This window comes from Diceros bicornis, chromosome 5, assembly GCF_020826845.1.
Source record: "Diceros bicornis minor isolate mBicDic1 chromosome 5, mDicBic1.mat.cur, whole genome shotgun sequence".
Taxonomy (NCBI): Eukaryota; Metazoa; Chordata; class Mammalia; order Perissodactyla; family Rhinocerotidae; genus Diceros; species Diceros bicornis.
Window position 1 is genome coordinate 51,921,425 of NC_080744.1, and position 27,295 is coordinate 51,948,719.

The 27,295-nt window shown below is 33.8% G+C and overlaps 1 protein-coding gene across 5 annotated transcripts in view; it reads right to left on the reverse strand.

The window, feature by feature from the left end:
• Window positions 1–1,413: 1,413 nt before the first annotated feature.
• ZNF280D (zinc finger protein 280D) overlaps window positions 1,414–27,295 on the reverse strand; it is a 115,943-nt gene continuing 90,061 nt past the window's right edge. For 3 of the 5 annotated variants that reach the window (XM_058541650.1, XM_058541652.1, XM_058541651.1), the window contains exons 20-22: window positions 26,794–26,839; window positions 6,011–6,066; window positions 1,415–3,328 (exon numbers count right to left, since the gene is read on the reverse strand). In XM_058541650.1, coding sequence (XP_058397633.1) covers window positions 2,704–3,328; window positions 6,011–6,066; window positions 26,794–26,839 — 727 coding nt within the window. In that variant the 3' untranslated portion in view covers window positions 1,415–2,703. Of the gene's footprint in view, window positions 3,329–6,010; window positions 6,067–26,793; window positions 26,840–27,295 lie in introns of all 5 variants that reach the window. The other 2 variants (XM_058541654.1, XM_058541653.1) reach the window with 1 other exon arrangement.

Sequence of the window (27,295 nt, forward strand, 5' to 3'; positions counted from 1 at the left end):
AGGGCATCACTGGCTTTCATAGTCACATCTAGGGAGTCTAAGCATTCTAACGCAGGCACAGGCAAACTACAGTTCATGGGCCAAATCCAGCCAACATTTGTTTTTGTAAATAAAGTTTTACTGAAACACAAACAAGCTATCATTTACATGTTATCTACAGCTGGTTTCATGCTACAAGAGCTGAATAACTGTGACCACATGGCCCACAATTATTTCCTATCCGGCCCTACACACAAAATGCCCACCCCTTTTCTAAAGCACTGCTACTCAAAAGTTTGGTTTGCATACCTGAAATGTTTGTTCCTGATCCGAAATGAGACAGATCGTGTAAGAATGTAAACCAATTCTGTTACCAAGTACAATGTTTATTTCCACTACATTTTTGTTTTCACTGCCAGACTTGCTCATTGAAGGACTTACAGTCTGGTACAGATTCCTCTTCTCACAGTGGATAGGTATGAACAGTTCATTGATCAACTACTTTGAATACACTACTCTAAGACACATAGGAACAACCCAAATCTCAAAAGGGGTTATAGTGTCACTTAGAGACTCATTTTGGCACAGTGCTGTAGCATTTTGTAGCACTAGGTGATAGGCTTGGCAACTAATTGAATGAGACTCAGAAAGTGGTCCTTACATAGACTTTTTTTCTAGTCCCTGCTTTTCTAAGGTTTAAATTACTCCAGAAAATCTCTGTTATGGATTTATGTTTCAACAAGGTGAAGGGTGACAGCTAATAAGCCCCTCTCTCTCTCTCTTTTTTTTTTTGTTGTGAGGAAGATTAGCGCTTAGCTAACATCTGTTGCCAATCCTCCTCTTTTTTCACTGAAGGAGATTGGCCCTGAGCTAACATCCGTGCCCATCTTCCTCTACTTTATATGGGACGCCACCACAGCTTGGCTTGATAAGCGGTGCATAAGTCCGCGGCTGGGATCCGAACCTGCGAACCCCGGCTGCCAAAGCAGAGCGTGCAAACTTAACCACTATGCTACTGGGCTGGCCCCTCTCTCTGTCTTTTCTTGAGAGCAAGAAAGATGAAAATATTTGCCTCTCCCTCCCCCCAAAAAATTTCAAGTAAATAAGTCAATAATATATTTTGCCTATTTAGCCTCTTTAATTTACTGAGCAGATAGAAAACTATACATTATATTTCTCTTGAAGTAAAAGAATTTATAAAGCAAATTTATTCTCTGTAAATGTTAGCAGTATTTTCCCCCGTACTTTTAAGTCCTAATTTAAAAGACATCATGCATCAATTAAAGGATACAGAATGAAATGCTACCACTAACTTTAACACGAAATTTCCTTGAACAAGTATATTGTTTCTAAAGGTGCCAAAGATAATTTGACTCAAGCAGTTTTCTGAAAATAAAATTATTCAGAGACAGATTTTTATTGCAAATATTTACTCAAAAACTACTATATACAGCATAATTTTAATAGCCATTTAAAACATTTAACATTCAGTGAAACAAAACTTAAGAATTCAAAGCACATTTTAAGAGTAAAAATGCAGCATTTTAAATAAAAGATTATTAGTACTTCAAAGCAAACTACTGTTATTCATATTATTCATTTCTATATCTATTATTTTCTAAATGATAGAAAACAACTGAAAAATCAATTTAGCAGCCATCCTATGGATAAATTAGGCTAAATATCCCAAACCAATTTTTTACATCACTGCTTTAGGTCCCATCTGAAGTTTCTATTTTACAGTTAAAGAAAAAGTCACTTAAACATGGCTGAATTCATGCCGGGACATGTTTTCAGTTTACTGCTTTACAATATCTACATTATACCATACTTTGGTTTGGTTTCCAGACCATTTTTATGGGGCTATTTCTAAAGAAGATCATTAAAACAATATTAAAAGCATAATAGCTACAGGAGTTTCAACAACGGGTTTCTACTTTATACAACTAGTACATCAAGGGAGTTCTGCACAGCTTACACACTGACAAAAAGCACAAATATAAATTTATATTTTAATAATTTCACTTTCACTGAAAGTTTAATTAAGGTAAGCTTACAGCTTGGCAGGCTAACAGTTGTATGGAGGTACACAGATTCAAATATTCGGTTTACATGCTTCTGACAGTCTGGAATGTTATATTAAATCCAAAATTAAGTTTATGTTCATCCAAATTCTCATTAGATCAATTAATTTAGCACTCTAAGCATGCTCCATTTACCAGCATCATACTCAAAATAAAGGCTTCATTAACAATGCCATTCAGCCATTATTTTAAATCAATTATTCTCAAAAGGTATGTGGTTTCCTACTCTCTTTAAGTTAATTGAAAAGGATGTATCAGTAATAAGGATTTCTAGCTTAGGACTGATGGAAGTTTCAAAAGCTTTATTAATATAACTAATATTCTAATAATCAATTCATATTGGCAACCAAGTTCCATTTCCTTGAAAACTGTTAAACGAGACTTTTCCATTACAAACTTAACTTTCATTAAAATCCTATTCATGTTTTAAAAACCTCTTGGAAATCCATACTAATCATGCTATTATTGGTGAATTGATTTCTTTAATAACCTAGGTTGAACATACTGGTAAAGTGTATGAATGACCTCCCTCACGTTTTTCTATTTCTGAACTCTACAACGGCACCGCTGAGCTCACCTGATAGCACTGTTCCAAATGCTCTTACCGTTGGTACACTAAAACTTAGAATGACTAATTAATTCAACTTCTTTCTTTTTCATCTGCCAGGTCTACTGTTGTGTCTGTTGTGCTAGGGCTATTTTCTCCAGGAGCGTCATCTGTTTGATCAGACACTACTTCATCAGTCTTGGCTGAAGGATCACCACTACCTTTCTGAAGAATCTCTGTGGCTTCATACTCAAGTACCTCTGATGGAGTCAAAGGTTCCAAATGAACACTGCCTTGCTCACTAACATCAGAACTAACAGATTCAGGTTCATCTCTTTTCCTCAAAAACTGATCAATGCTAACATCACCAGATGTTAAGCGCAAATCCTTAATATTCTTCGAAGAAAACCTAGCTTCACTAGAGTTGTGATCTTCAATCTGATCACATGAAATTATGTTTCCTGAACTCTGGCACATCTTCAACTCTGTTTCCTGACAAATGTGCTCTATTTGTTTTTCGTTTTCCACTTTATCTACACCAATACTTGAATCGTAACTGAGGATATTCTTTGAGCCAGTTTCTTGGTCTTCAAGACAGGTATCATTTTCCTTATCTGAAACTGTTATGCTTTCTTCCCTTTTTGTTGCTGATGAGGCTTCAAATGAATTTGTATCACATCCGTGTTTTTCTTCCTCTGAATAAGCTTTATCTTGTTTACTGAAAAAAATAAAGCCATTTATTATCTATTCCCTCATAATACAATGTATTTGAACACTATCAAAATAAAGACATGCTCTAAAAAATAAATAGGCACATGTGCCTTTTATAGGCACATTTGCCTATAAAAAAGAAAAAAAATCTACATCCTTAGTCCTTGCCATGATGTTACAGTTTAGGACGCGGCCGTCTTCTTAGGCAAGAGAGTGAAAAACTCCAGTCACATATTAAAGGGAGACCTGGGGAGTCTGTTGACTGGTTTTGGATCTGGTTATAATTTTCATCTGTTCACACCCTTTCCTGTTTTTAGTTAAAGTTTAAGCATTATTATTAATTTGTAAAAGTACTTTACATAAGGAATGAATATATTTGGAGAAAACTTATTTTGCTTTTCTGATTTATATATCCTCTTAGGCTTAGAGTTTCTTTCCCTATGCAAAATCAGATAAGCATTCACAAACATTTACCTAATTTTTAATAGCTTAATTTAAAAAAACATAAATACTTGCCTGAAAAAATATATGTAAATATACAATATGCTTACATACATAGATATATCTGTGTGTGTTTATATTCATAGATGTTTATGAGTGTGTGTGTCCGTGTGTTTACTCTTACCCTGGTCTGTTAACAGAAACTATTTAGTGAATAATAAAACATTAGAAACAAAAGACTTCTATGAGTATCTCCAGCCCCTTATCTAGATGTAGTGAGGCTTATTTTACCAAAAATAAATTTAATGATAACATGCATCTTATTTCTTACACTAATTCACCTGGACTTCAAATTGCCCAAATATCAAAGCAAGGTTATCAACTGGTTGTTTACTATTTACTAAATTATATTTATAAGGCTGTTTCTCTGCTATTATTTTGTTCTGGTCTTTCTTTAGACTATTTTTGGGCCAATACCACACAGTCTTAACCATTATAGATTAACAATGTACTTTATTATCTAATAGAGCAAATCACCTACATTCTACTACTCTTCTCCTTGAATTTACTAGTTTAAAAATGTAAAAGAGGGGGCGGCCCGGTGGCGCAAGCGGTTAAGTGCGCGCGCTCCACTGCGGCGGCCCGGGGTTCGCTGGTTCGGATCCCGGGCGCGCACCGACACACTGCTTGGTAAGCCATGCTGTGGCGGCCTCCCATATAAAGTGGAGGAAGATGGGCACAGATGTTAGCCCAGGGCCGTCTTCCTCAGCAAAAAAAGAGGAGGATTGGCGGATGTTAGCTCAGGGCTGATCTCCTCACAAAAAAAAAAAAAAAAAAAAAATGTAAAAGATATTGGTACAATGATGCTCATTAAAACAATGTTTAAATAGTGAATACAGAAAAAAACCTAATACCTAACAAGAAAGCAATGATTAAATCAATTATAGTATTAATAAACAGAAAAATATGAATCTTACTTTAAACTTTGTCAGTTTCTAAACCAAATCCCATTGGGATTTTCAACTAAACGTTCATAAAGCTCACAAATTAATTTGGAAAATGGCCTCTCATGCAAGTTATTAATATATTATTTTCTATCTCAGTAAATTTTTGCTTTTCTTCATTTAGATCCTGCACATTTCTCATTTTGTTATTATTATTAATTAACTCTTTTGTCCATTATGTTTTATAATCACGTTACTGGTATATAGTAAAGATTCTGATTTTTACACAAAGCTACCTTAACTAATACTCTCATTATGAATTTCAATCATTCTTAGCTCTTTTTCTTGGATCTAATAGGTCAATTACACCATCTGCAAACAAATTATAATATTTTCCTCAATTAAATTTGCACAATTCTTATTTTTGCTCAGATTTTATTTGACTAACTATAATTTACAGAAAATGTTAAATAATATAGAGGTGACTAGTCTGCTTTTTCTAATTCCTTAGTTGAGTTTTTGTTAACTTTTTCCTCCCAGAATTCTAGGAAAAATGCTAGGTAAAGAACGGGCTAGATAACTTTTCTAGTAAAGTCTAAGAAACACTTTCGTAAGGCCTTATTCCATAATTTGCTTTTTAGGGGGAACAGATTAATCTCACCAGATTAACAAGCAAGCTACTGTAAAGTATATAGCATAAAGATAGAAACAAGGAAAATACTTAATTTAAAAGACAAAATAAAATTATCTTTATCTGAAATAAAGTTCTAATTAGAATGTTGGATTCTCTTTTACTAAAAAGATTGTGATATGTCTTGTGTTTAGTGTTCTACCTGAGCGTTAAATTTTTAAAAACCAATCCCTAAATTTTGAAACTTTTAAGTTGAGATTCCACCACAGAAGTATCTTTATAGTTTTTTGAAAATACTTAAAATAAAAAGATTTTAAGATTACTTATTTGCAATAATTGTCCCCATCTTGTAACCTGTAGCATCTTGTAATCATTTTCATTTAATAGGAGCAATTAAAATCTGTTAACATTTTACTTACTAGTAACTACATTTAAAAATTTAACAATTTATAAAATGTACTCTACGTGTTTAAAAGATTTCAAAACTAAGGATCTATAGTACATTTTTGTTGTATTAAAATTGCAAAATTTTATTATAATTAAAAGTCATTAATGCAAGCAACACCGTATACAAAAATTTAAATAGCCCTTTGCCAATTAACTGAAATAACACAGCTCAAGAATCATCTTATATATCTGAATTTCAAGAGATTCAGTTTTTCCTTATATTTACCTTTCAGAATTTGATGTTTCTGTTTCTCCTTCAGCCATATTAGGTTTTGCAATTTCCTGAAATGATTAATAATATTTTTCTTTTATATTCATGGCTATGCTTAAAGTAAACTATTTTTATTATACTAAACTTTCTGGATAAAAGGAACTTAAGTGTGCAATTCAATATACCAAAGAAATAGAAAAACAATTTCTTAATCTAAAGTATGTACTAGAATAATTCTCAGATTTAAAAGCAGAATTTTAAAAATTCTTTTCAAACAAATCTGTAAGAATTTCAGTGTATCAAAAGTTTCTGAATCAAGGTCATGAAATAGTTATCCAGTTATAACAATATCTGCTTTCTTTAGACTCTCTTTCAAATATAGGCCATAATTACAATTGCTTGAATAGAAAACTAGTAAAACATAACTTGAATTTGAACAACAAGTTCCATTCACAGTATTTTATACAAATATTTTCTCTAACTACAGACACAGATAAAACATTTCTGAAATTATCATTTCATATTTGGAGTCACAGTAATCCTTCCAAACTGTCAAACCGAGTAATATTAAATGAGAGACAACTTGAATATTTTGCTTATTTCAAATGTTTTATGAGAGGGAAAGAATACAATAAAACCTCAGTAAGCCAGCGGCCAGCCGAATAGTTTATAACAGTTACCAATTATTGAGCACATATGATGTGAGAGGTATATTAAGAACTTTACCTACACTATCTCATTTAATCCTCATAATGGATATTATAAACTCCATTTTTACAAACGAGAAATAAGACTGTGTGGGTTAAGTAGAGAACCCAAGGCAATATCACAATAAGCAGTGAAGATTCACATCTAGGTCTAGCTCTTACCCACTATACTGATTGACTCAAGTCTGTGAAATTGATAATGGTGTAGTAATCACATATATTTATTTCCTCACTCTGCCAAAACCCTGCTAAAATGAGGGCAAAGAAATAAAACACTTTCACTCATAAAGACCAATAAAATACCAAAGCATACTAATTGTCAAAGAGATCTCAAATTTTTAGATGGAAAGTGGCTGGAAGAGTGAAAATTGACTTCACAGTGTGGAAGAAGTTACAAGTAAATGTCTCAGTGGGGAGTGGAAGAAGAGAATCAATTTGCCCAGAGAACCTAAAAGATCTGGTATTTGGAGGAATTCAGTACAATATCCAGTACATAAAAGGTAAAAATGAGGCACAAGGACTGCTGAGAAATCTAAGTGCTCTTTCTACAACTCTCACAACAAGTACTTAACCTTTCCCCTACCACAGAGGATAAAGGTTGTTAACTTGCTGAACTGGAGACAGTCTAAACTTGTGAACACCAGGAACAGCAAAGGGCAGGCATGAGGTACCCAGAGAAAACAGAAAAATTATGTAAAGGTTCATAAACAGAATAAAAGGACCCATGGGCTTCTCCCCCTCCCTTGCTCCCCGAATGCCAGCAGCCAGAGGAATCACTCTTCATCCCATTCTTAATTCCCACCCCCAGGTGGAATCTAAAAGATTCCTTTTTGAAGAAAATTATTAGTCCCAAAGGAAAGATTTCCAATAAAGACTGAGAGCATCCTCCCCATCCAAGAATCAGTCAGCTCAGCACCTGATTTTCCTGTGTTGAAGTTTAAACAATTCCCATGAACTGTGCAGGTTGTACAGTGTGCTAATCCAGGAGGCAACGTTTACATTATTATCCATGTCAGCGGTTCTCCAAGTGTGGTTCAGACACCTGGGGCCTCCAAGACACTTTCAGGAAGCATATGAGGTTAAAACTCTTGGTACAAAAGCAGTGGTGAATAAAACTGCTGGCATCTTAAAACGAATCAAGGCAGTGGCACCAAATCAAAATTGTACTAGTAATCAGTGTATTCCTCACCAGCACACACCAGCAGTAAAATTAATTTTAGTAAAAATTAATCCTTGAGTTCATGTCTTTTTAATATTGTGTGTGATGAAATATGAAGTATGCATAAAGCACTGCTATTACGTACTGAAAACACTTGCGTCTGTGACTGAGTTGTAAGCTGAACTTAGCCACATTTTTTTCATGGAACATCATTTTTATTTTAAAGAATGACTGCCAAACTATAGAAATTTAGACTTAGGTATTTGGTAGACATTTTCTTGAAAATTGAAAAAGTGAGCCTGTCACATCAAAGAAAACAACTGACAATATTTGTTGCCAGTAATAGAATTCAAGCAAAAACTAAATTTTGGAAAACCTCTATCCACTATTTATGAGGTTAATGCTAATCTTAATGATGTGATTACTTGATATTACATAATGAAACATGTCAACACTTGAAGATCTAAGTACTCAGTGAAGCAATATTTTCCAAATGACCAGTGCATGACATTATAAATCATCCGTGGATAAAAGATCCAATCAAAGAGTAAAACAGAACAATAGATTTTAATTGTTCAGAAGAAAAAGTTCAGTGATATAGAGTTAGTTTCCACATTGCAACAAACCTTTAAGAAAACTTCTACTTATCTACTTTAGATGTAGTATCAAAGAGGAATAATCACAGTTATCTGAAAAGATTATTAAAGTACTGGGTGAGGCTGAATAGTCTTCACATATTTCAACCAAAATAACATGTCACAACAAACTAAATGCAGAAACAAGAGAATTCAGTTTTCTTCTATTTATCTAGACATTAAAGAGATATGTAAAAGCATAAAACAATGCAATTCTTCTCATTAAATTTCTTTTGTTTTGGAAAATAGTTATTTTTCAGAGAAAATATGTTACTTATGTTAACACATGGGAGTTATTATTGTTATTTTAAAGTAACAATATTTTTTAAATTTCAGAATTTCAATTTTTAATATGGTAACTATCAGTAATTTTTGAGAGTACCAAGGAGTATATGTTAATAGTGCCGTCTGGAGTTCTGCAGTGCACAACCTGAATGGCTATACTAGACAGCCCTGTCCCCATCCAAAACTATGGTGTTTCAGTGAACTTTTTAGCGCTTCATTCTTTAATACGAATGGACAGCCAAGGATGTGTCGTGATCCTTGGCTGTCCTTTAAGACATCCTTTAACATCAGAAAGATCAAAATGAACAAAAACGAATAAAGAAAGGGGCCTGGAGCTATCAGAGATATTGCTAGGAACAAAAGAAAAAAATACATGTATAATTAACACATATTTAATATCCCCAGAGAGGTATGAGATGTTATTGCATCCATTAAACAAGAACAAAAACTATGAAAACAGAACAATTGAGAAAAAAAAAAATTAAAGAGCTCTTCAAAATTAAATATATGGCAACTAAAATAAGTAATTAAGTTTAGAAAGTCTTTTTAAAAAGATTGAACTAGGGGCCAGCCCAGTAGCATAGCAGTTAAATTCACATGCTCCACTTAGGCAGTCCAGGGTTCGCAGGTTCAGATCCCAGGTACAGAGCGACACACTGCTTATCAAGCCACGCTGTGGCAGACATCCCCATATAAAGTAGAGGAAGATGGGCACAGATGTTAGTCCAGGGCCAATCTTCCTCAGCAAAAATGAGGAAGATTGGCAACAGATGTTAGCTCAGGGCTAATCTTCCTCAAAAAAAAAAAATTGAACTAAACAGACAAAAAGATGGAAGGCAAAAAAGAAAGTATCAGACAATTAGAGGAGCTGATGCTGGAAGTAAAATGTTAGATCAACAGGAGTTTCCAAAAAAAAGAGAACAAAGAAAATAAGAGTGAAAATTTACCACATAAATAATACAAGAAAACTTCCCCCAAACAGAAATATCTAAATTACAAAGGCTTTGTCTAATGCCTACCATAATGAATGAAAAAAGGATGATGCGTGAACATATCACTGTGAAATTTCAAAACAACAGAGATAGACATAACCACTAAAGTTGCCAGAAAGAATGAAATAACCTAAATACAAAGAAACTGGAGGGGCCTTCCCGGTGGCGTAGTGGTTAAGTTCGGCGCACTCTGCTTCAGTGGCCCAGGTTTGTGGGTTCAGATCCTGGGCATGGAGCTAGACCACTCATCAAGCCACGCTGTGGAGGCAACCCACATACAAAATAGAGGAAGATGGGCACGGATATTAGCTCAGGGCCACTCTTCCTCAAGCAAAAAGAGGAAGATTGGCAACAGGTGTTAACTCACAGCCAATCTTCCTCACCAAAAAAAAAAAAAAAGAAACTGAAGCAAGAATGGCATCAGACTTAACAAAAGCAATACTTTCAAGACTGCATGGGAAAATTGTTTTCTATGTACTTAAGCCAAACTATCAATTCAAGTAAACATAGTTTTAGATCTTCAAAGAGTGAAAAAAGATGCATCCCTTCTGAGGTGTACCTTTCACCAAAATAAGGATTAAACCAAGGAAAGAGGAACTCATGTTCAGGAAACAGGACATCCAACACAAGAAAGTGGCAAAGGAAAAATTCTGATACAACAAATTGTACACCAGACTCAGACAGCCACTGGTTTAAATTAAAGCAGCTCTGAGAGGAGATCTTCAGACCCTCTAACAATTTTTTTTCTGACGTATGTGAATATTTGGAAGAAATACTTCCAAACATTAGACAGATAAATCACATTTACAAAAAAGTAGCATTAGGTGCACAGAAAACTAGACAAACAAGTAAAAAAGATATATATTTTTTACTGCAGAAAAATAAAAGGAGGTATAGGAAAGAAAAAGAAATCATAGTACACTTCCTGGCTCGGCATACACAATAGTCTCAAAAATTGTGATGTATGGGATTAGTGCTATGCTGGGATTAGTGCTATGCCAAGCCATATTGCAACCTGAGGTAAGAGGAAAAATGTGTACCCCTATACACAAGCTTTTGTATTTTTTCTTCTTTCCATTGTGGTTGAATACATATAACATAAAAGTTACCATCTTAACCATTTTTAAGTGTACAGTTCAGTGGTATTAAATATTCACATTGTTGTGCAACCACCACCACCATCCATCCCCATAATTTTTTCACCTGTAAAAGTGAAACTCTATACTCCGTAATAACTCCCCATTCTCCCCTCCCTCCAGTCCCTGGCAACCACCACTATACTCTGTCTTTATGATTATGACTACTCTAAGTACCTCATAAAAGTGGAATCATACAGTATTTGTCTTTTTGTGACTAGCTTATTTCACTTAGCATAATGTCTTCAAGGTTAATCCATGTTGTAGCATATTGCAGAATTTCCTTCCTTTTTATGGCTGAATAACATTCCACTGTATGTATATACCACATTTTGCTTATCCATTCATCCATTGATGGACACTTGGGTTACTTCTATGTTTTAGCTATTGTGAATGCTGCTCTATGAAAATGAGTGTACAAATATCTCTTCAAGTCTCTGTTTTCAATTCTTTTGGGTATACACCCAGAAGTGGAATTCCTGAATCATATAATTTTTTTAGGAACTGCCATACTGTTTTCTACAGTGGCTGTATCATTTTACATGCCCACCAACAGTATACAAGGGTTCCAATTTCTGCACATCCTTGTCAACACTGGTTGTTTTCTGTGTTTTTGATAGTAGCCATCCTAATGGGTGTGAGGTGGTATCTCATTGTAGTTTTGATTTGCATTTCCCTAATGATTAGTGATGTTGCCCATCTTTTCATGTGCTTATTGGCCATTCGTATATCTTCTTTGGAGACATGTCTGTTCAAGTCCTTCACCCATTTTTCAATCGTTTTTTTTGTTGTTGAGTTTAGGGGTTCTGTATATATTCTAGATATTAATCCCTTATCAGGTATATGATTTGCAAGTATATGATTTGCAAATATTTTCTCCCATTTTGTGGGGGTTTTTTTTTATTCTGTGGATAGTGTGTTTTGATGTACAAAAGATTTGAATTTTCATTAAGTCCAATTTGTCTATTTTTTCTTCTGTTACCTGTGCCTTCGGTGTGATAATCAAGAAATCACCACCAAATCTCATGTTGTGAAGCTTTTGTCCTAAGTTTTCTTCCAAGAGTTTTATTGGTTTAGGTCTTACATTTAGGTCCTTGATCCATTTTGACTTAATGTTGGCATATGGTGTTAGGTAAGGGTCCAATTTCATTCTTTTGCATGTGGATATTCAGTTTTCCCAGCACCATTTGTTGAAAAGACTGTCCTTTTCCCATTGGTCTTGGTCCCCTTGTCAAAAATCATTTGACCATATACGTAATGGTTTATTTCTGAGCTCTTTATTCTATTCCATTAGTTTATTGCTCTGTCTTTATGCCAATACCGCACTGTTTTGATTACTATAGTTTTGTACTACGTTTTGAAATCAATAAGTGTGAGTCTTCCAGTTTTGTTCCTCCTTTTCAAAACTGTTTTGGTTATTTGAGGTCCCTGAGATTCCATATAAACTTTAGGATGAGCTTTTCTATTTCTGCAAAAGTCTTTGGGATTTTTGTAGAGAGTGCAATGAATCTGTAGATTGCTTTGGGTAGTATTGACAACATAACAATATTAAGTCTTCCAATCCACGTGCATGTGTTATGTTTCCATTTACCTATGTCTTCTTTAATTTCTTTCAGCAACGTTTTGTAGTTTTCATTGCACGAATTTTTCACCTCCTTGGTTAATTCCTAAGCATTTTATTTTTCTTGATGCTATTGTAAGTGGAACTGTTTTTGGAATTTCCTTTTCAGATTGTTCATTGTTTGTGTATAGAAATGCAACTGATTTTTGTGTGTGTGTGTGAGGAACATCGGCCCTGAGCTAACATCTGCCAATCCTCCTCTTTTTGCTGAAGAAGACTGGCCCTGGGCTAACATCCATGCCCATCTTCCTCCACTTTACATGGGACGCCTGCCACAGCATGGCCTGACAAGTGGTGCGTCGGTGCGCGTCCGGGATCCAAACCGGCGAACCCCAGGCCACCGCAGCGGAGTGCGCGCATGTAACCACTTGTGCCACCGGGCCAGCCCCAAAATGCAACTGATTTTTGTGTGTTGACTTTGTACCCTACTACTTTGCTGAATCCATTTATTAGTTCTAACAATTTTTTTGTGTGATATCTTTAAGGATTTCTATATATAAGATGATACCACATGCAGAGATAATTTTACTTCTTCTTTTCCAATCTGGATGCCTTTTATTTCTTTTTCTTGAATAATTGCTCTGGCTAGAACTTCCAGTACTATGTTGAAAATAAGTAGTGGAAGCAGGCATCCTTGTTCCTAATCTTAGAGAAAAAGCTTTCAGTCTTTCACCAGTGAGTGATGTTTGCGGTGGGTTTTTCATATATGGCTTTTATTATGCTGAAGTAGTTTCCTTCTATTCCTAAATTGTTGAGGATTTTTGCATCAATGTTCATAAGGGATATTGGTCTGTAGTTCTCTTTTCTTGTATTGTCTTTGTCTGGCTTTGGTATCAGGGTAATGCTGGCCTTACAGAATGAGTTATAAAGTGTTCCTTCCTCTTCAATTTTTTGGAAAAGTGTGACAAGGATTGGTATTAGTTCTTTAAATGCTTGGTAGAATTCAACAGTGAAGCTATCAGGTCCTGGATTTTTCTTTGTTGGAAGATTTTTGATTACTGATTCAATCTCCCTACTAATTACTGGTCTATTCAGATTTTCTATTTCTTTGTGATTTAGTCTTGGTAAGTTTTGTGTTTCTAGAAATTTGTCCATTTCATGTAGGTTATCCAATTTTTTGTTGTACAATTGTTCATAATGCTCTCTTATAATCCTTTTTATTTCTGTAGAATTGGTAGTAATGTCCTCACTTTCTTTTCTGATTTTAGTAATTTGAGTCTTCTCTTTTTTTAAAAATTCCATCTAGCTAAAGGTTTCCCAATTTTGTTGATCTTTGCAATGAACCAACTTTTGCTATCATTAGTTTTCTCTATTGCTTTTCTAGTCTCTATTTCATTTCTCTCTGCTCTAATCTTACTTTTTCCCTTCTGCTGGCTTCGGGTTTAGTTTGCCCTTCTTTTTCTAATTCCTTAAGTTGTATACTTACGTTGTTGAGATCTCTCTTATTTTTTAATGTAAGCATTTATAGCTTTATATTTCCCCTTTAGTCTCACTTTCACTGCGTCCCACAAATTTTGGTATGTTGTGTTTTTGTTTTCATTCTTATCTAAATATTTTCTAATTTCCCTTGTGATTTCTTCTTTGATCCATTGGTTATTTTAAAGTATGTTGTTTAATTTCCACAGTCTTGTGAATTTTCCAGTTTTCCCTATGTTATTGATTTCTAATTTCATCCCAATGTGGTCAGAAAAGATACTTTGTATGATATCTATATTTTTTAAACTATTGAAACTTAATTTGTGGCTTAATATATGGTCTATCCTGGGAAATGTCCATGTGCACTTGAGAAGAATGTGTATTCTGTTGTTGCTGGATAGTGTTCTGTTTATGTCTGTTATATCTAGTTGGTTTATTAAGTCCTCTATTTCCTTACTTATGTTTGACTGTTCTATCCATTATTGTGAATGGGGTACTGAAGTCTTCAACTATTATTGTAGAATGGTATATTTTTCCCTTTAATTCTGTCAGTTTTTGCTTCATATATTTTGGTATCTGTCATTAGGTGCATGAACGTTTATAATTGTTATATCTTCTTGCTGTACTGAAACTTCTATTAATATACAATGTCCTTTTTTTTCCTCTTGTAACCTTTTTTGATTTCAAGTCAATTTTGTCTGATATTAGTAAAGCCACTCCTGCTCTCTTTTTGTTACTATTTGCAAGGAATATCTTTTTTATCCTTTCATTTTCAATTTGTGTCTTTGGATCTCAAATGAGTCTCCTGTAGACAGCATATCATTGGATCATGTATTTTTATCCGTTTTGCCAACCTCCGTCTTTTGATTGAAAAGTTTAACCTATTTACATTTAAATTAATTACTGATAAGGAAGAACTTACTTCTGTGATTGTGATATTTGTTTTTTATATGCCTTTTTGGCCTTCATTTCCTGTATTACTGACTTCGTGTTTAGTTGATTTTTTGTAGTTAAATGTTTAAATTCCTTTCTCATTTCCCTTTGTGTTTATTCTATAGCTATTTTCTTTGTGGTTACCATGGGAATTACATTTAACATCTTAAAGCTGTAACACTGTAATTGGAATTTATACCAGCTTAACTTCAGTAACATACAAAAACTCTGCTCCTTTACAGCTCCATCCCCACCCCTTTCTGTTGTTGATGTCACAAAATTACGTCTTTATACATTGTGTGTCCCAAAACGTAAACTAATAATTCTTTTTAAATGCATTAGTCTTCCAAATTATGTAGAAAACAAAATTTTGAGTTACAAACCAAAGTTATAGTACTCTAGCTTTTACTCTAATAATGTTTTTCTTTAAATGTTATCTGTCTCAACTCATGTAGAAAACAATCAGTTACAAACTATTGTTACAATAATACTAGCTTCTATATTGCCCATGTACTTACCTTTATCAAGATCTGTATTTCTCCATACAGCTTCAAGTTACTGTGTAGTGTCCTTTCATTTCAACTTGCAGGACTCCCTTGTGCATTTCTTGCAGGGCAGATCTAGTGATCACGAACTCCTTTTGGGAAGTTTTCAGTCATTTCTTCAAACATCCTCTCTGGCCCCTCTCTCTTCCTCTGGGACTCCTGTGATGTGTACATTGGTTTGCTTGATGGTGTCCCACAACTCCCTTAGGCTCTCTTTGCTTTTCTTCAATCTGTTTTCTTCCTTTTCCTCAAACTCAATAATTTCCATTGTCCTACCTTCAAGTTTGCTGATTCTTTCTTCTGTCTGCTCAAATCTGCCTTTGAATCCCTCTAGTGAATTTTTCCTTTTCAGTTATTGTACTTTGCAGCTCCAGAATTTCTTTTTGGTTTCTTTTTAGGTTTTCTATCTCTTTATTGATATTTCCATTTTGCTCATACATTGTTTTGACTTTCTCCACAAATCCCTTTATTTCTTTGGACATCTTTAAGACAGTTTTGTGTGTGTGTGTGTGTGTGTGTGTGTGTGAGAGAGAGAGGAAGACTGGCGCTGGGCTAACATCTGTACCCACCTTCCTCTACTTTATATGGGACACCACCACAGCATGGCTTTACAAGCAGTGCGTCGGTCTGCACCCAGGATCCAAACCTGCACACCCCAGGCTGCCGAAGCGGAGCATGCAAACTTAACTGCTACACCACTGGGCCGGTCCCTAAGACAGTTGTTTTAATGTCTCTGTCTTAGTATATCTGCCACTAGGCCTTTTTCAGGAACAGTTTCTGTTGATTTTTTTCCCTTAGACTAGGACATACTTGCCTATGTATTCCTTGTGATTTTTAGTTGAACATAGGACATTTGAATGTAATAATGTGATAACTCTGGGAATCAGATTCTCCCCCTTCCCCAGCATTCGCTGTTTTTGTTTTTTTTTCTTGATTGTTATAAGCTGTCTCTGGTCCCAGGATCAGCCTGAGGTGTAAACTGAAGGTCTTCTCAGGTCCTTCTGAGCCTTCCCCTGAGCATATGCAATCACTTTCTAATTTTACCCATACATGCAGCTGTTTTTGAGTGTCCTAGTCTTTAATGTCTGGCTTCTGAAAGGTGAAAAAGTGATAAATGAAGGGGGAAAAAGAGGGTGCTGTCTCTTGAAATCCCCTGGAAGTCACTTAAGCTGGCGGGGAGGGGCTTGCAACAATGGGGGGAGGTGTAACAACAATGGCTGCCCTCCTCTTTTGTCTGCAACTCTGTAATAAGAGGTAGCAATCAGCGATAAGAGCACAAGTCCCCAATATTTGGAAGACAGAGTCCTTTTTGCCCACCTTGCTCCTCCATAAGCTGAGTGCAACCTGCTCCAGGAACATGTGCAAAGCTGCCTGCCATGTGGTTAGGGGTGGGGAATGGGCAGCTGCTACCCTGCTAAGTGCTAAAATTAACTGCAATTTACTGTCCAAGCCTTCCCCTGGAAGTCGCACTCCTTCAACAGACTCTAGAGATCCAAATTAGCTACATCGGACAGATTCTGCCTCTGTAATTGTTGTCTAGGTGGAGAGACAGATGCTCTGCCATCTTTCCAGAATCTTAGGGAAAGGATACCACCCAGAAACTAGTTGAAAAATTGAAAAGTAGGTGTATTGAACTTACAAAAGTAGTTTTAAGTTTAAACATTTCTACTAAAACCAGAATTTATTATCATTTTACTTTCCTGGCTTTATGGAGGGCAATATATCAATAATATTTTCAAAGTCTAATTCTTATCTTGTTTTTAAATAAGTAAATTTCTATGTTTGACAATTTCTCTTGACTAAGTAACAATTTTAAACAATTTTAAATGAACTTCAGCTTACTAAAACTTCTTTTGCAGGATACTACTGTGATTGGTATTGCTTTAAAATTCTGAATACCATTTTGTTAATCAGTTTTAGAAGACTCAAACATAATGCTTATTTTATATCACAATTTATTGATGTACGTTGCTTTAAACTATTCAACATGAATTTCTACAGAACTTTGTCAGAATATTTAAGAGCTGAGTCAGTGGCTGCTTTTTGAAAATCAGATGTATTTATAGAAAATAACTTACCTCCAGTTTAAAAATTCAAAATCTGAAGACACTTCATTTAATTTTTCATATAACTATTTCAAATATGAAATTAGGGCATTTATAACCTTAATGTCTATTTGATAAGCACTTTTCCCCTAATTATCAATACTCTCATCCAGTGATTCACATATTGCCAACTTCTTTACAGGAAGAATATTCACATCTCTTGCTCGAGTTTTACATTCACTGAACATACTTTCAAAATTACCTTCTCTCATTTGTTGTAAGCAAAGGGATAGGCCTTTTATTAAGCATGCAGCTTTATATATGTTCACATTTTCTGATTGTAGATCTTTACTAACTTTTGCCACTAGTCCAAAATATCATCCCATACAGATAATTTGCATAAAAATTTGTAATGTATTTGTACTAAAATGCTTTCTACTTCAACATATTTTGACATTTGATATAATATCTTTTCATATTTGATAAACATCTTTAATTTGTGTGCAAAGTGTCTTGACTTAATTTAATCTTGATGCACATCAGGTATCTCTACGTGATTTTAATGTTGTTTTTAGAATAGACAAGAATATTCTATCTGGGGGCCGGCCCCGTGGCGTAGCGGTTAAGTGCGTGTGCTCCGCTACTGGCGGCCCGGGTTCAGATCCCGGGCGCGCACGGACGCACTGCTTCTCCGGCCATGCTGAGGCCGCGCGTCCCACATACAGCAACTAGAAGGATGTGCAACTATGATATACAACTATCTACTGGGGCTTTAGGGGGTGGGGGAAAGGAGGAGGATTGGCAATAGATGTTAGCTCAGAGCCCGTCTTCCTCAGCAAAAAAAGAGGAGGATTAGCATGGATGTTAGCTCAGGGCTGATCTTCCTCATAAATAAATAAATAAATAAATAAAACTTAGATAAGAATATTCTATCTGCTTGATGAATTATTCTGCCCTCAAAATATATATCCTTCATACAATACTAAAAAAGATTGTCATATGTGAATTCACAGATGCGTTTTTTATATTAAATTATAAGCTGAGCAAGACACCAATTTGGCATAATTATTTTTGGGGAGAAATATTGGCTTGTACACCCTTATATACATCTGCCATATTTGCTCCATTAACATATCCCTGGCCAGGACAATTTTTTATGTAAATATCATCTTCCTAACTTATTAATAATTTCATAAGCTAGACCATATCTAGTTCAATCTTTTTTAAAAAAATAACAGATTTATTGAGATATAATCATCCAGTTTTTTTTGTTTCAATCAAATCAATAAAACTTTCTTCTCTTGTGATGACATTATTCTTAACGCAAACATACCTAATAATCAGACACATTCATTCATGATCACTATATCTGGTTTACAATCAAAAAGCAAGGAAAAATATTTTGTTTCTGTTATTCTCAATAGTATTTCAGATTTAATATGATTTGCTAATAGCATTACAAATTTGTTTTGAATTTTTCTAGACAAATAAAACACAGATTCCTTTTAATGATTAGCTTTATGACTATAATGTCCTGTAAGTTCAATTGAATTTAGAATCATTACAGCATTTGGATTTCTAATAATTTTTTTGTGATCCTTTGAGAGAGAAATTATTTCTGCACAAAACATACCAGCATCTAAAATCACTCACACATTTTATCACATTCTTTAAAGCATCATCTATTAAATTATCAGTTTGAATATATGTTTAAAAATACTTCCATTTAAAAAATATTTTTTTATTGAGGTATAATTGACACATAACATTTTACTAGTTTCAGATGTACAACATAGCGATTTGATATTTCTATATATTGCAAAATGATCACCACAATAAGTCTAGTTAACACCCATAACCATACACAGTTATAAAATTTTTTTTCTTGTGATGAGGACTTTTAAGATCTACTCTCTTAGCAACTTTCAAATACACAATTCAGTATTATCAACCATAACCACCACACTGTACATTATATCCCCATGACTTGTTTATTTTGTAAGTAGAAGTTTGTACCTTTTGACTACCTTCACCCACTTCACCAACTCTTAATCTCCCGCCTCTGGCAACCACCAATCTGTTCTCTGTATCTATGAGCTTGGTGGGGGTTGTTGTTGTTTTTTTTAGATTCCACATATAAGTGAGATCATACAGTATTCATCTTTCTCTATCTGACTTATTTCACTTAGCATAATTCCATCCATGTTGTGGCAAATGCAAAATTTCATTCTTTTATATGGCTGAATAATATTCCATTGTGTATATATGTGTATGTGTATATATATATATTTATACACCACAGTTTCTTTAGCTATTCATCCATTGATGGACACTTAGGTTGTTGCCATATCCTGGCTATTGTAAAAAATGCTGCAATGAACATGGGGGTGCATTTACCTTTTTGAGTTAGTGTTTTCATTTTCTTCAGATACTACCCAGCAGTGGAATTGCTGGATCATATGGTAGTTCTATTTTTAATTTCTTGAGGAACCTCCATACTGTTTTCCATACTAACTGCACCAATTTACATTCCCACCAACAGTGTACGAAGATTCCCTTTTCTCCACATCCTCGCCAACACTTGTTACTTCTTGTCTTTTGAAAATAGCCAGCCTAATGATGAGGTGATATCTCACCGTAGTTTTGATTTGCATGTCCCTAATGATTAGTGATGTTGAGCATCTTTTCATGTATCTATTGGCCATCTGTATGTTTTCATTGGAAAAATGTCTATTCAGATCCTCTTCCCATTTTTTAATTGGATTTATTTTTGCTTTTGAGGTTGTATGAGTTCTTTATATATTTTGGATATTAACCCCTTATCAGATATGAGTTGCAAATATTTTCTCCCATTCAGTTGATTGCCTTTTCATTTTGTTGATGGTTTCCTTTGCTGTACAGAAGCTTTTAGTTTGATGTAGACCCACTTGTTTACTTTTGCTTTTGTTGCTTTTGCTTTTGGTCAAATTCAAAAACGTCATTGCCAAGATTGATGTCAAAGAGCTTACCGCCTATGTTTTCTTCAAGGAGTTTTACAGTTTCAGGTCTTACATTCAAGTCTTAATCCATTTTGAGTCCATTTTTGTGTATAGTGTAAGACAGTAGTCCAGTTTCATTCTTTTGCATGTGGCTGTCCAGTATTCTGAGCACTATTTATTGAAGAGATCATCCTTTCCCCATTGTATATTCTTGGCTCCTTTGTCATAAATTAATCGACCACGTATGTGTGGGTTTATTTCTGGGCTCTCTATTCTGTTCCATTGATCTATATGTCTGTTTTTATGCCAACACCATAGTGCTTTGATTACTGTAGCTTTGTAATATAGTTTGAAATCAGAGTGTGTGATGCCTCCACCTTTGTTCTTCTCTCTCAAGATGGCTTTGGCTATTTGAGATCTTTTGTGGTTTCCACACAAATTTTAGGATTGTTTGTTCTCTTTCTGTGAAAAATGCCACTGGAATTTTGATAGGGACTGCATTGAATATATAGATTGCTTTTTAACAATTTTAATTCTTGCAATCCATGAGCATGAAATATCTTCCCATTTATTTGTGTCTTCTTCGATTTCTTTCATTAATGTCTTATAACTTTCAGTGTACAGGTCTTTCACCTCCTTGGTTAAATTTATTCCTAGGTATTCTGTTCTTTTTGATGCAATTGTATATGGAATTGTTTTCTTAATTTTTCTGACGGTTTGTTATTAGTGTATAAAAATGCAACAGATTTTACTAATTTTGATTTTAAAAATACTTCAATTTTTAAAAAGCATCATGATGAAATATGGAATTTTTGTGATCACAAATTCTGTTCAAATTTTTCCTATCTTTGAAACCATTTTTTGAGTTGCAAATATTTGATTCTGTTGTATTATTGCTAAAAAGTGTGCATGTGAAACAAAATAAAAACAAGGGTTCTTTGGAATAAATGAGCCAGTCACAATTAGTCAACTCACCATTAGACCATCTTTTTTAAAAGACCCATCTTGTGAAAATCTTTACCCATAATGTGAAACAAATACTTTAAAAACTGCACCTTGTCCTCGGATGGGCCCATGCTCTATTAAAATAATTTTTATTTTATCAGAAATAGGTGGCCACAATAAAGAATTATTAAAATTTATTTTAAATGGCATCTTATTATTTTCTTGCTCATGCTTATGTTCACTAGCTTCTGAAATTTCTAACATCTTTTTCTCACAATTTCAAGAAAATTCTTTATGTAACTGAATTTTACGATAATTCTATTTTAATAATGTCAATTGGAGACTTCATATTAAGCAGCTGGAATACTGTGTTTTTCTAGCCAAACTTGTTACTGCCCCCTATAATTCTGATCAATTTCTGCATGCATTTTTCTTCTTCTTCTGAACAATGCACCACTTGGCTTCTTAGATGACATATTTGTCTCTAAAAATTTTTAGTATAAATTTTAAATATATTTATTTTTAATTAATACAGTTAGATATAATGATCATTTAATTGCCTTAATTCATAAAAATTATAATATTTAACAACCAAATAGGTGTACATAAACATTTGTATGAAAAATACAAAAATCAATAATTACAAACAACAGAAAATTACATACCAGGTTTCCAGACAAATTTGGTAAAAAAAAAAAAAATGGTGAAAAATATTTTTTCACATAAAGAAGTGAAAAATAGTAAACTATCACTGTTTTAAGTGAAGAAAGTATAAAATTTCCTAGTAACAAAATACTTTTTCAGAAAATTTTGACATTCAATCAAATTTCATTTGTGAAAGGTCAAATATATTAATAACTAAATTTTGTATTACTTACCTTAGTACTTTTAATAATATTATAAAAATCACACAAATATGCGTATGTAATTAAATAGAATTTTTCCTTTTACTTAGCAGTACTACGGATTGCAGCTACAAACAATGCAAACAACTTGTCAGTTTCCCTCGTGACTGAACAAGGACCATCAGAAAAAAATGGGAAGTCAGAGATGTACCTTGTGTCTGCATCCCCCACGTGCATGACTCTCAGGAACATTCAAGTGCAGGGCTGGAGCTTGTCTTTAATTAAATTTTGATATTGTGTTCATCATGGATTATTCTGCATTAATTTTGACTTTGTAAAATATTGAATGAAAAATTTATTTGATTACTGAATTTTTGGAAACCCCTTAAATTCTGTACCAGAGGTGAGGGCCTCACTGGTCTCACTCTAATTCCAGCCCTGGATAGGATGCTGGGGTGGGGAACAGAGGAAAGAAGGGATGGTAGTCTACAGAAATAAATTCTTAATTACCATAAGAGTCAGTCATAGGGCCAAAAAATGACAAACCAAGAAAATAAAAGATGGTTATATTATTTAGATATATGGAGACAAATATTAGATCAAACAGCTAAAAGCATTGAAAATGGCTGCCTGTAAAGAGTTGGATGGAAAAGGGTGGGGCAGATGAGCAATTATTTTTATGATGAACATTCTAGCACAACTTCTTACTTTTAATTTGATAAAAATAAAAAGTAATTTTACAAGTCTGAAATTCTCAAGTGTCTGAAAAAGTTACAAAGCAAAAAATAAATAAATAACAAAAAACAAAAACAAAAACCTTAGAAATTTTTTATGGATAGTCCCATGTACTCTTATAGGAATAGAGACTAGAGCTGATTTGCCATTTCATTGATGAAACAACAGGAAACCTGTATTATACATATTTATGTGTATGCTTGAATTGAGAGAAGAATAGTAAGAAGAAAAGAGAAAAATGTCATAAAAGCACTCTGAAGGAACTCCTGTGTGTACCTACTGTCCCTGATATATCTGGAATATGGTAGTTACCCTCACTGGATTACATTTGATTCTTTTATTTCTAACTGTCCTACTAGATTTTGACTACCTTGAGGAAAAGAAAATAACTTTATTAACCTTTGTTCCCAAAACAAAGATTCCTGAAACATGCTATCAAGTGTTCCCTAAGAGCTAAGGAAGAAAGCAAGGAAAGAGAAAGGCATCTGTATCTACCTCTTCTCTCTTCCCCTCTACTTAGGTATAATAAAACTACACTAACCATAAGACTGGAGGGAAAGAGTCATGGTATATATACAGTTAGCAAACAAAAGCAGTACAATGTTAACAGTGTATAGAATATACATAGTAGCAGAACAGAGGCTATTTCAGAAGCCACTGTATAATATGAATTCCAAACACAACCTAGTGTATGAAAGGAAATAACTTTCAAAGAGGAAATGAAAAACTATACAAATGAAAAATTGATAACAGGAAAATATTACTGGGGCATGACAACATTAATTCCACTACAATGCATCTCATCAAAATCTTGCAGATTAACTCAAGCTATCCACCATATCATATGTGTACTTCAAATAAACACTTGGATCTGTTCAAGGAACTATCCATATCATATATAAACTTGAATGAAATACCTGGACCAAGATTGTTCTGTGTGACCTTCCATTCAATATGGCTTCCTTTAACTCCGCTTATGGTCTGCTAAATTTTTAGCATGAGCTGTTTTTCTTTTAATAAAAAATAAACTTAATAAATTTAGTTAATGTATGAAAAGGCTGGCTTCATTTGACACAGATGAAACAGGGTAATCAAAGGAAAGAGGTGATGATTTAATCTAGTCAAGGATGAATGCTTCAGGAAAGAATCAATGGATGATGTTATAAAATTATGGGTTCATAAATTTTCTTCATGTTCATGCTTTTACATATTTGGAAAGAAGAGAGGCAAACCCTGTCACCCCCAGGGCACAGAGAATGACTGTGGCTGGGGGATGGAAGAAAAAATCCTATTCTCAAGACACAGGGACACAGAGCCATCTTAAGAATGAGGTTAAACCAGAACGACAGAAAACATCACCCCATGCCCCACCACCCACCACTGGGCTAGCAAACATCAAACAGCAGTAGCAGTACTGCTGGAAGAAAGGCAAGAGTGCAGAGAGAGAGACACCCTTTGAGGCTCAGTCTCACAGGAAAAGACTAAAGCTGAGTGTGGAGCAACGACACTGAGAAAAAAACCTCCAGCAATATAACTTGCACCATAAGCACAAAGAAACACTTGAGGAATTGAACCTGGTGGTACATTGAGGGTAACCATAGCAATAAGAAAACCAAAACCCAGGTCAACTCACTACTAGGTGGACCCAAACCCCACACTAACAGCCTAACATAAGAAAAGTTACGCTCATTTTCAGATACAAATACTATTTACCTCAGTCCGAAATATATAACGTCTTGCTTTTGACCAAACATTATACAACACACAGAAAAGCAAGGGGAAAAAAATGCACTATCAGGAGACAAAGCAATCAGCAGACTCAGATATGATCCAGCTGTTGGAACTATCATACAGAAAATTTTAAATTATTATGATTAATATGTTAAATGTTTGGTAGAAAAAGGAGGACAACATGCATGACCAGAATGGGAATTTTAGCAGAGCGTCAGGAACTAGAGGAATCAATGCAAATTCTAGGGGGAAAAAAATCACAACAGAGATGAAAAATGCCTTTGATGGGCTCATCAGTAGGCCTGACACAACTGAAAAATAAATCAGTAAAACTGAAGTAAGATAGAATAGATAGAAATTAGATACAATAGACAGAAATTACCTAAACTGAAACACAAAAGAAAAAAAAAAAAGAGTGTGTGTACAAAGGGTGGAAACCAGAAAAGGGCATCTAAGAACAGGGACTAATACCAAATGGTATAACATATGTGAAATTGGAACCCCAGATGTAGAAGATATAGGACACCTCAGAGAACATCAATCAGGATAAACACCAAAAATAAATAAATACACAAGTAGATAAACATATAAATAAACAAATGAACAAACCAGACTTAGACATATCATGTTAAAACTGATGAGAATTAAAGACAAAAATAAAGACAAAATCCTGAGGGCAACCAAAGAAAAATGACACATTACATACATATATAGAAACAAAGAAAAAAATTACAGTAAGCCAAGAGACAACAAAATCACTTGTTTAAACTGCTGAAAGAAAACAAGGAAACAAAACTGACAACCTAGAGTTCTATACGCACCAAAAAATATCTTTCAAAAATGAAAAACAAAGATTTTTTTCGATAAAAAAAAAAAGGAAAAATTAATTACCAGTAGATCTGCAACATGAGATACATCAAAGAAAGTTCTTTAGGCAAAAGGAATGTGATAACAGACAGAAACAGAGAGTTACATAAAGAAATGAAGAGCACTGGAAATGGTAAAAATGAAGGTGAATATAAATTTTTTTTTAAGTTTTTAATTGTTCTCAAAAATAATGAGCAAAAACAGTAACACTGTATTCTGCCTTAACAACCTATATAAAAGTAAAGTACATAACAACAATAAAAAAAAGAACACACAAAATTGTCAATGTTAGGAATTGAAAGAGGATTATCACTGTAGACCCCACAGACATTAAAACAGGGGAATACTACAAACAACTCTGTAGACATAAATTCAACCTCTTAGATAAAATGTACCAATTCCTAGAAAACCACAAATTACCAAAACTCACTCAAGAATAAAGAGATGACCAAAATATCCTATGTCAATTAAATAAATTTATTTGTAGTTAAAAACCTTTCAAACAAAAGACAACTTTCTGTGGTATAAAAGAAAACTGCTTGGGAGAAGGCTGCTATTTCTGCCTGTTTTACTTATTCACTGTACAAGACAGAAATGCTCTTTGATAGATAAACGATGAACCTGTTTCACTTCACTATACTCAGAAAGAAACATGTAATATTAAAAAAACTGGAATCAAGGAAGTAAGTACTTTAGCAAAATTATTTCTATACTCATCCATAAGACGGTCCAGTAAATAAGATTCTTATGATAACCCTGAGTGTTATATTCAGAATACCTGTTTAGGATAGCTGAAACATATTTAATATATATTCAAAATATTTCTATTTTAAAAATTAGTTAAATCTTTTCACATTCTAAATGCCCCAGAAAATTGAATCATCTGGAAAGATTAATTTTCCAATGTACCAAATGTTTGAGGTTTTACTGATTTCAGGATTTTTAAATCATAAATTTATCTCTATTACTAACTATCTGAACTACATAATAGGCAAGTGAAATATATGATGTCTTTGTCAAAACAAAACACCTGACAATATTACGTAGGGTGGGATATTTTTATGTCTAATGAAAACAAAAAACAAAATCTCAATTTTTTCTTCCTGACAACATGCCAATAATTGTATTGATGTATGCACATTGAATTGAAACGCTTTAAAAATCACACCAACAATACTTTCAAAAGTATAAACCTTCAACGTGTAAAATAAAACAAAATTTACCTCAGACACAGGTACTTGTTCCTTAGTGGGAGTTTCATTTTTCAATCTTGAAAACAAAATAAGTATTGAATATTCATTTTATAATTACAATGGAAAAATATGAAACAGTTCTTTTGCATGCTTAAAACAACTAAAATGTAAATCTAAACTAATGTATACTTTATACTATAATTGTAAATGACCTCTGCAAATATTTTAAGGGAAAAATAAAACGCATGAGAATAAACAATAGATTCAACAAATGTGCTAAATAAATAAATACAGACATGTATTTCCTTCTTCTCCAAAAACAAGAGCACTTAAGAAATGTTCTCTAGGCTAAGTACAATTTAAAATAAAAGATATAACACATTAGTAAAACAGTTTCAAAAAAAGAATTACTTTTTTAAAAAAACAGGTTATATGCATAATATATATATATAATATGCATCAGTATTTACTACTATAAGACTTAAAAAGTGAGAGAAGATAAATATTTTATCTATTGTAAAATTTAATATAA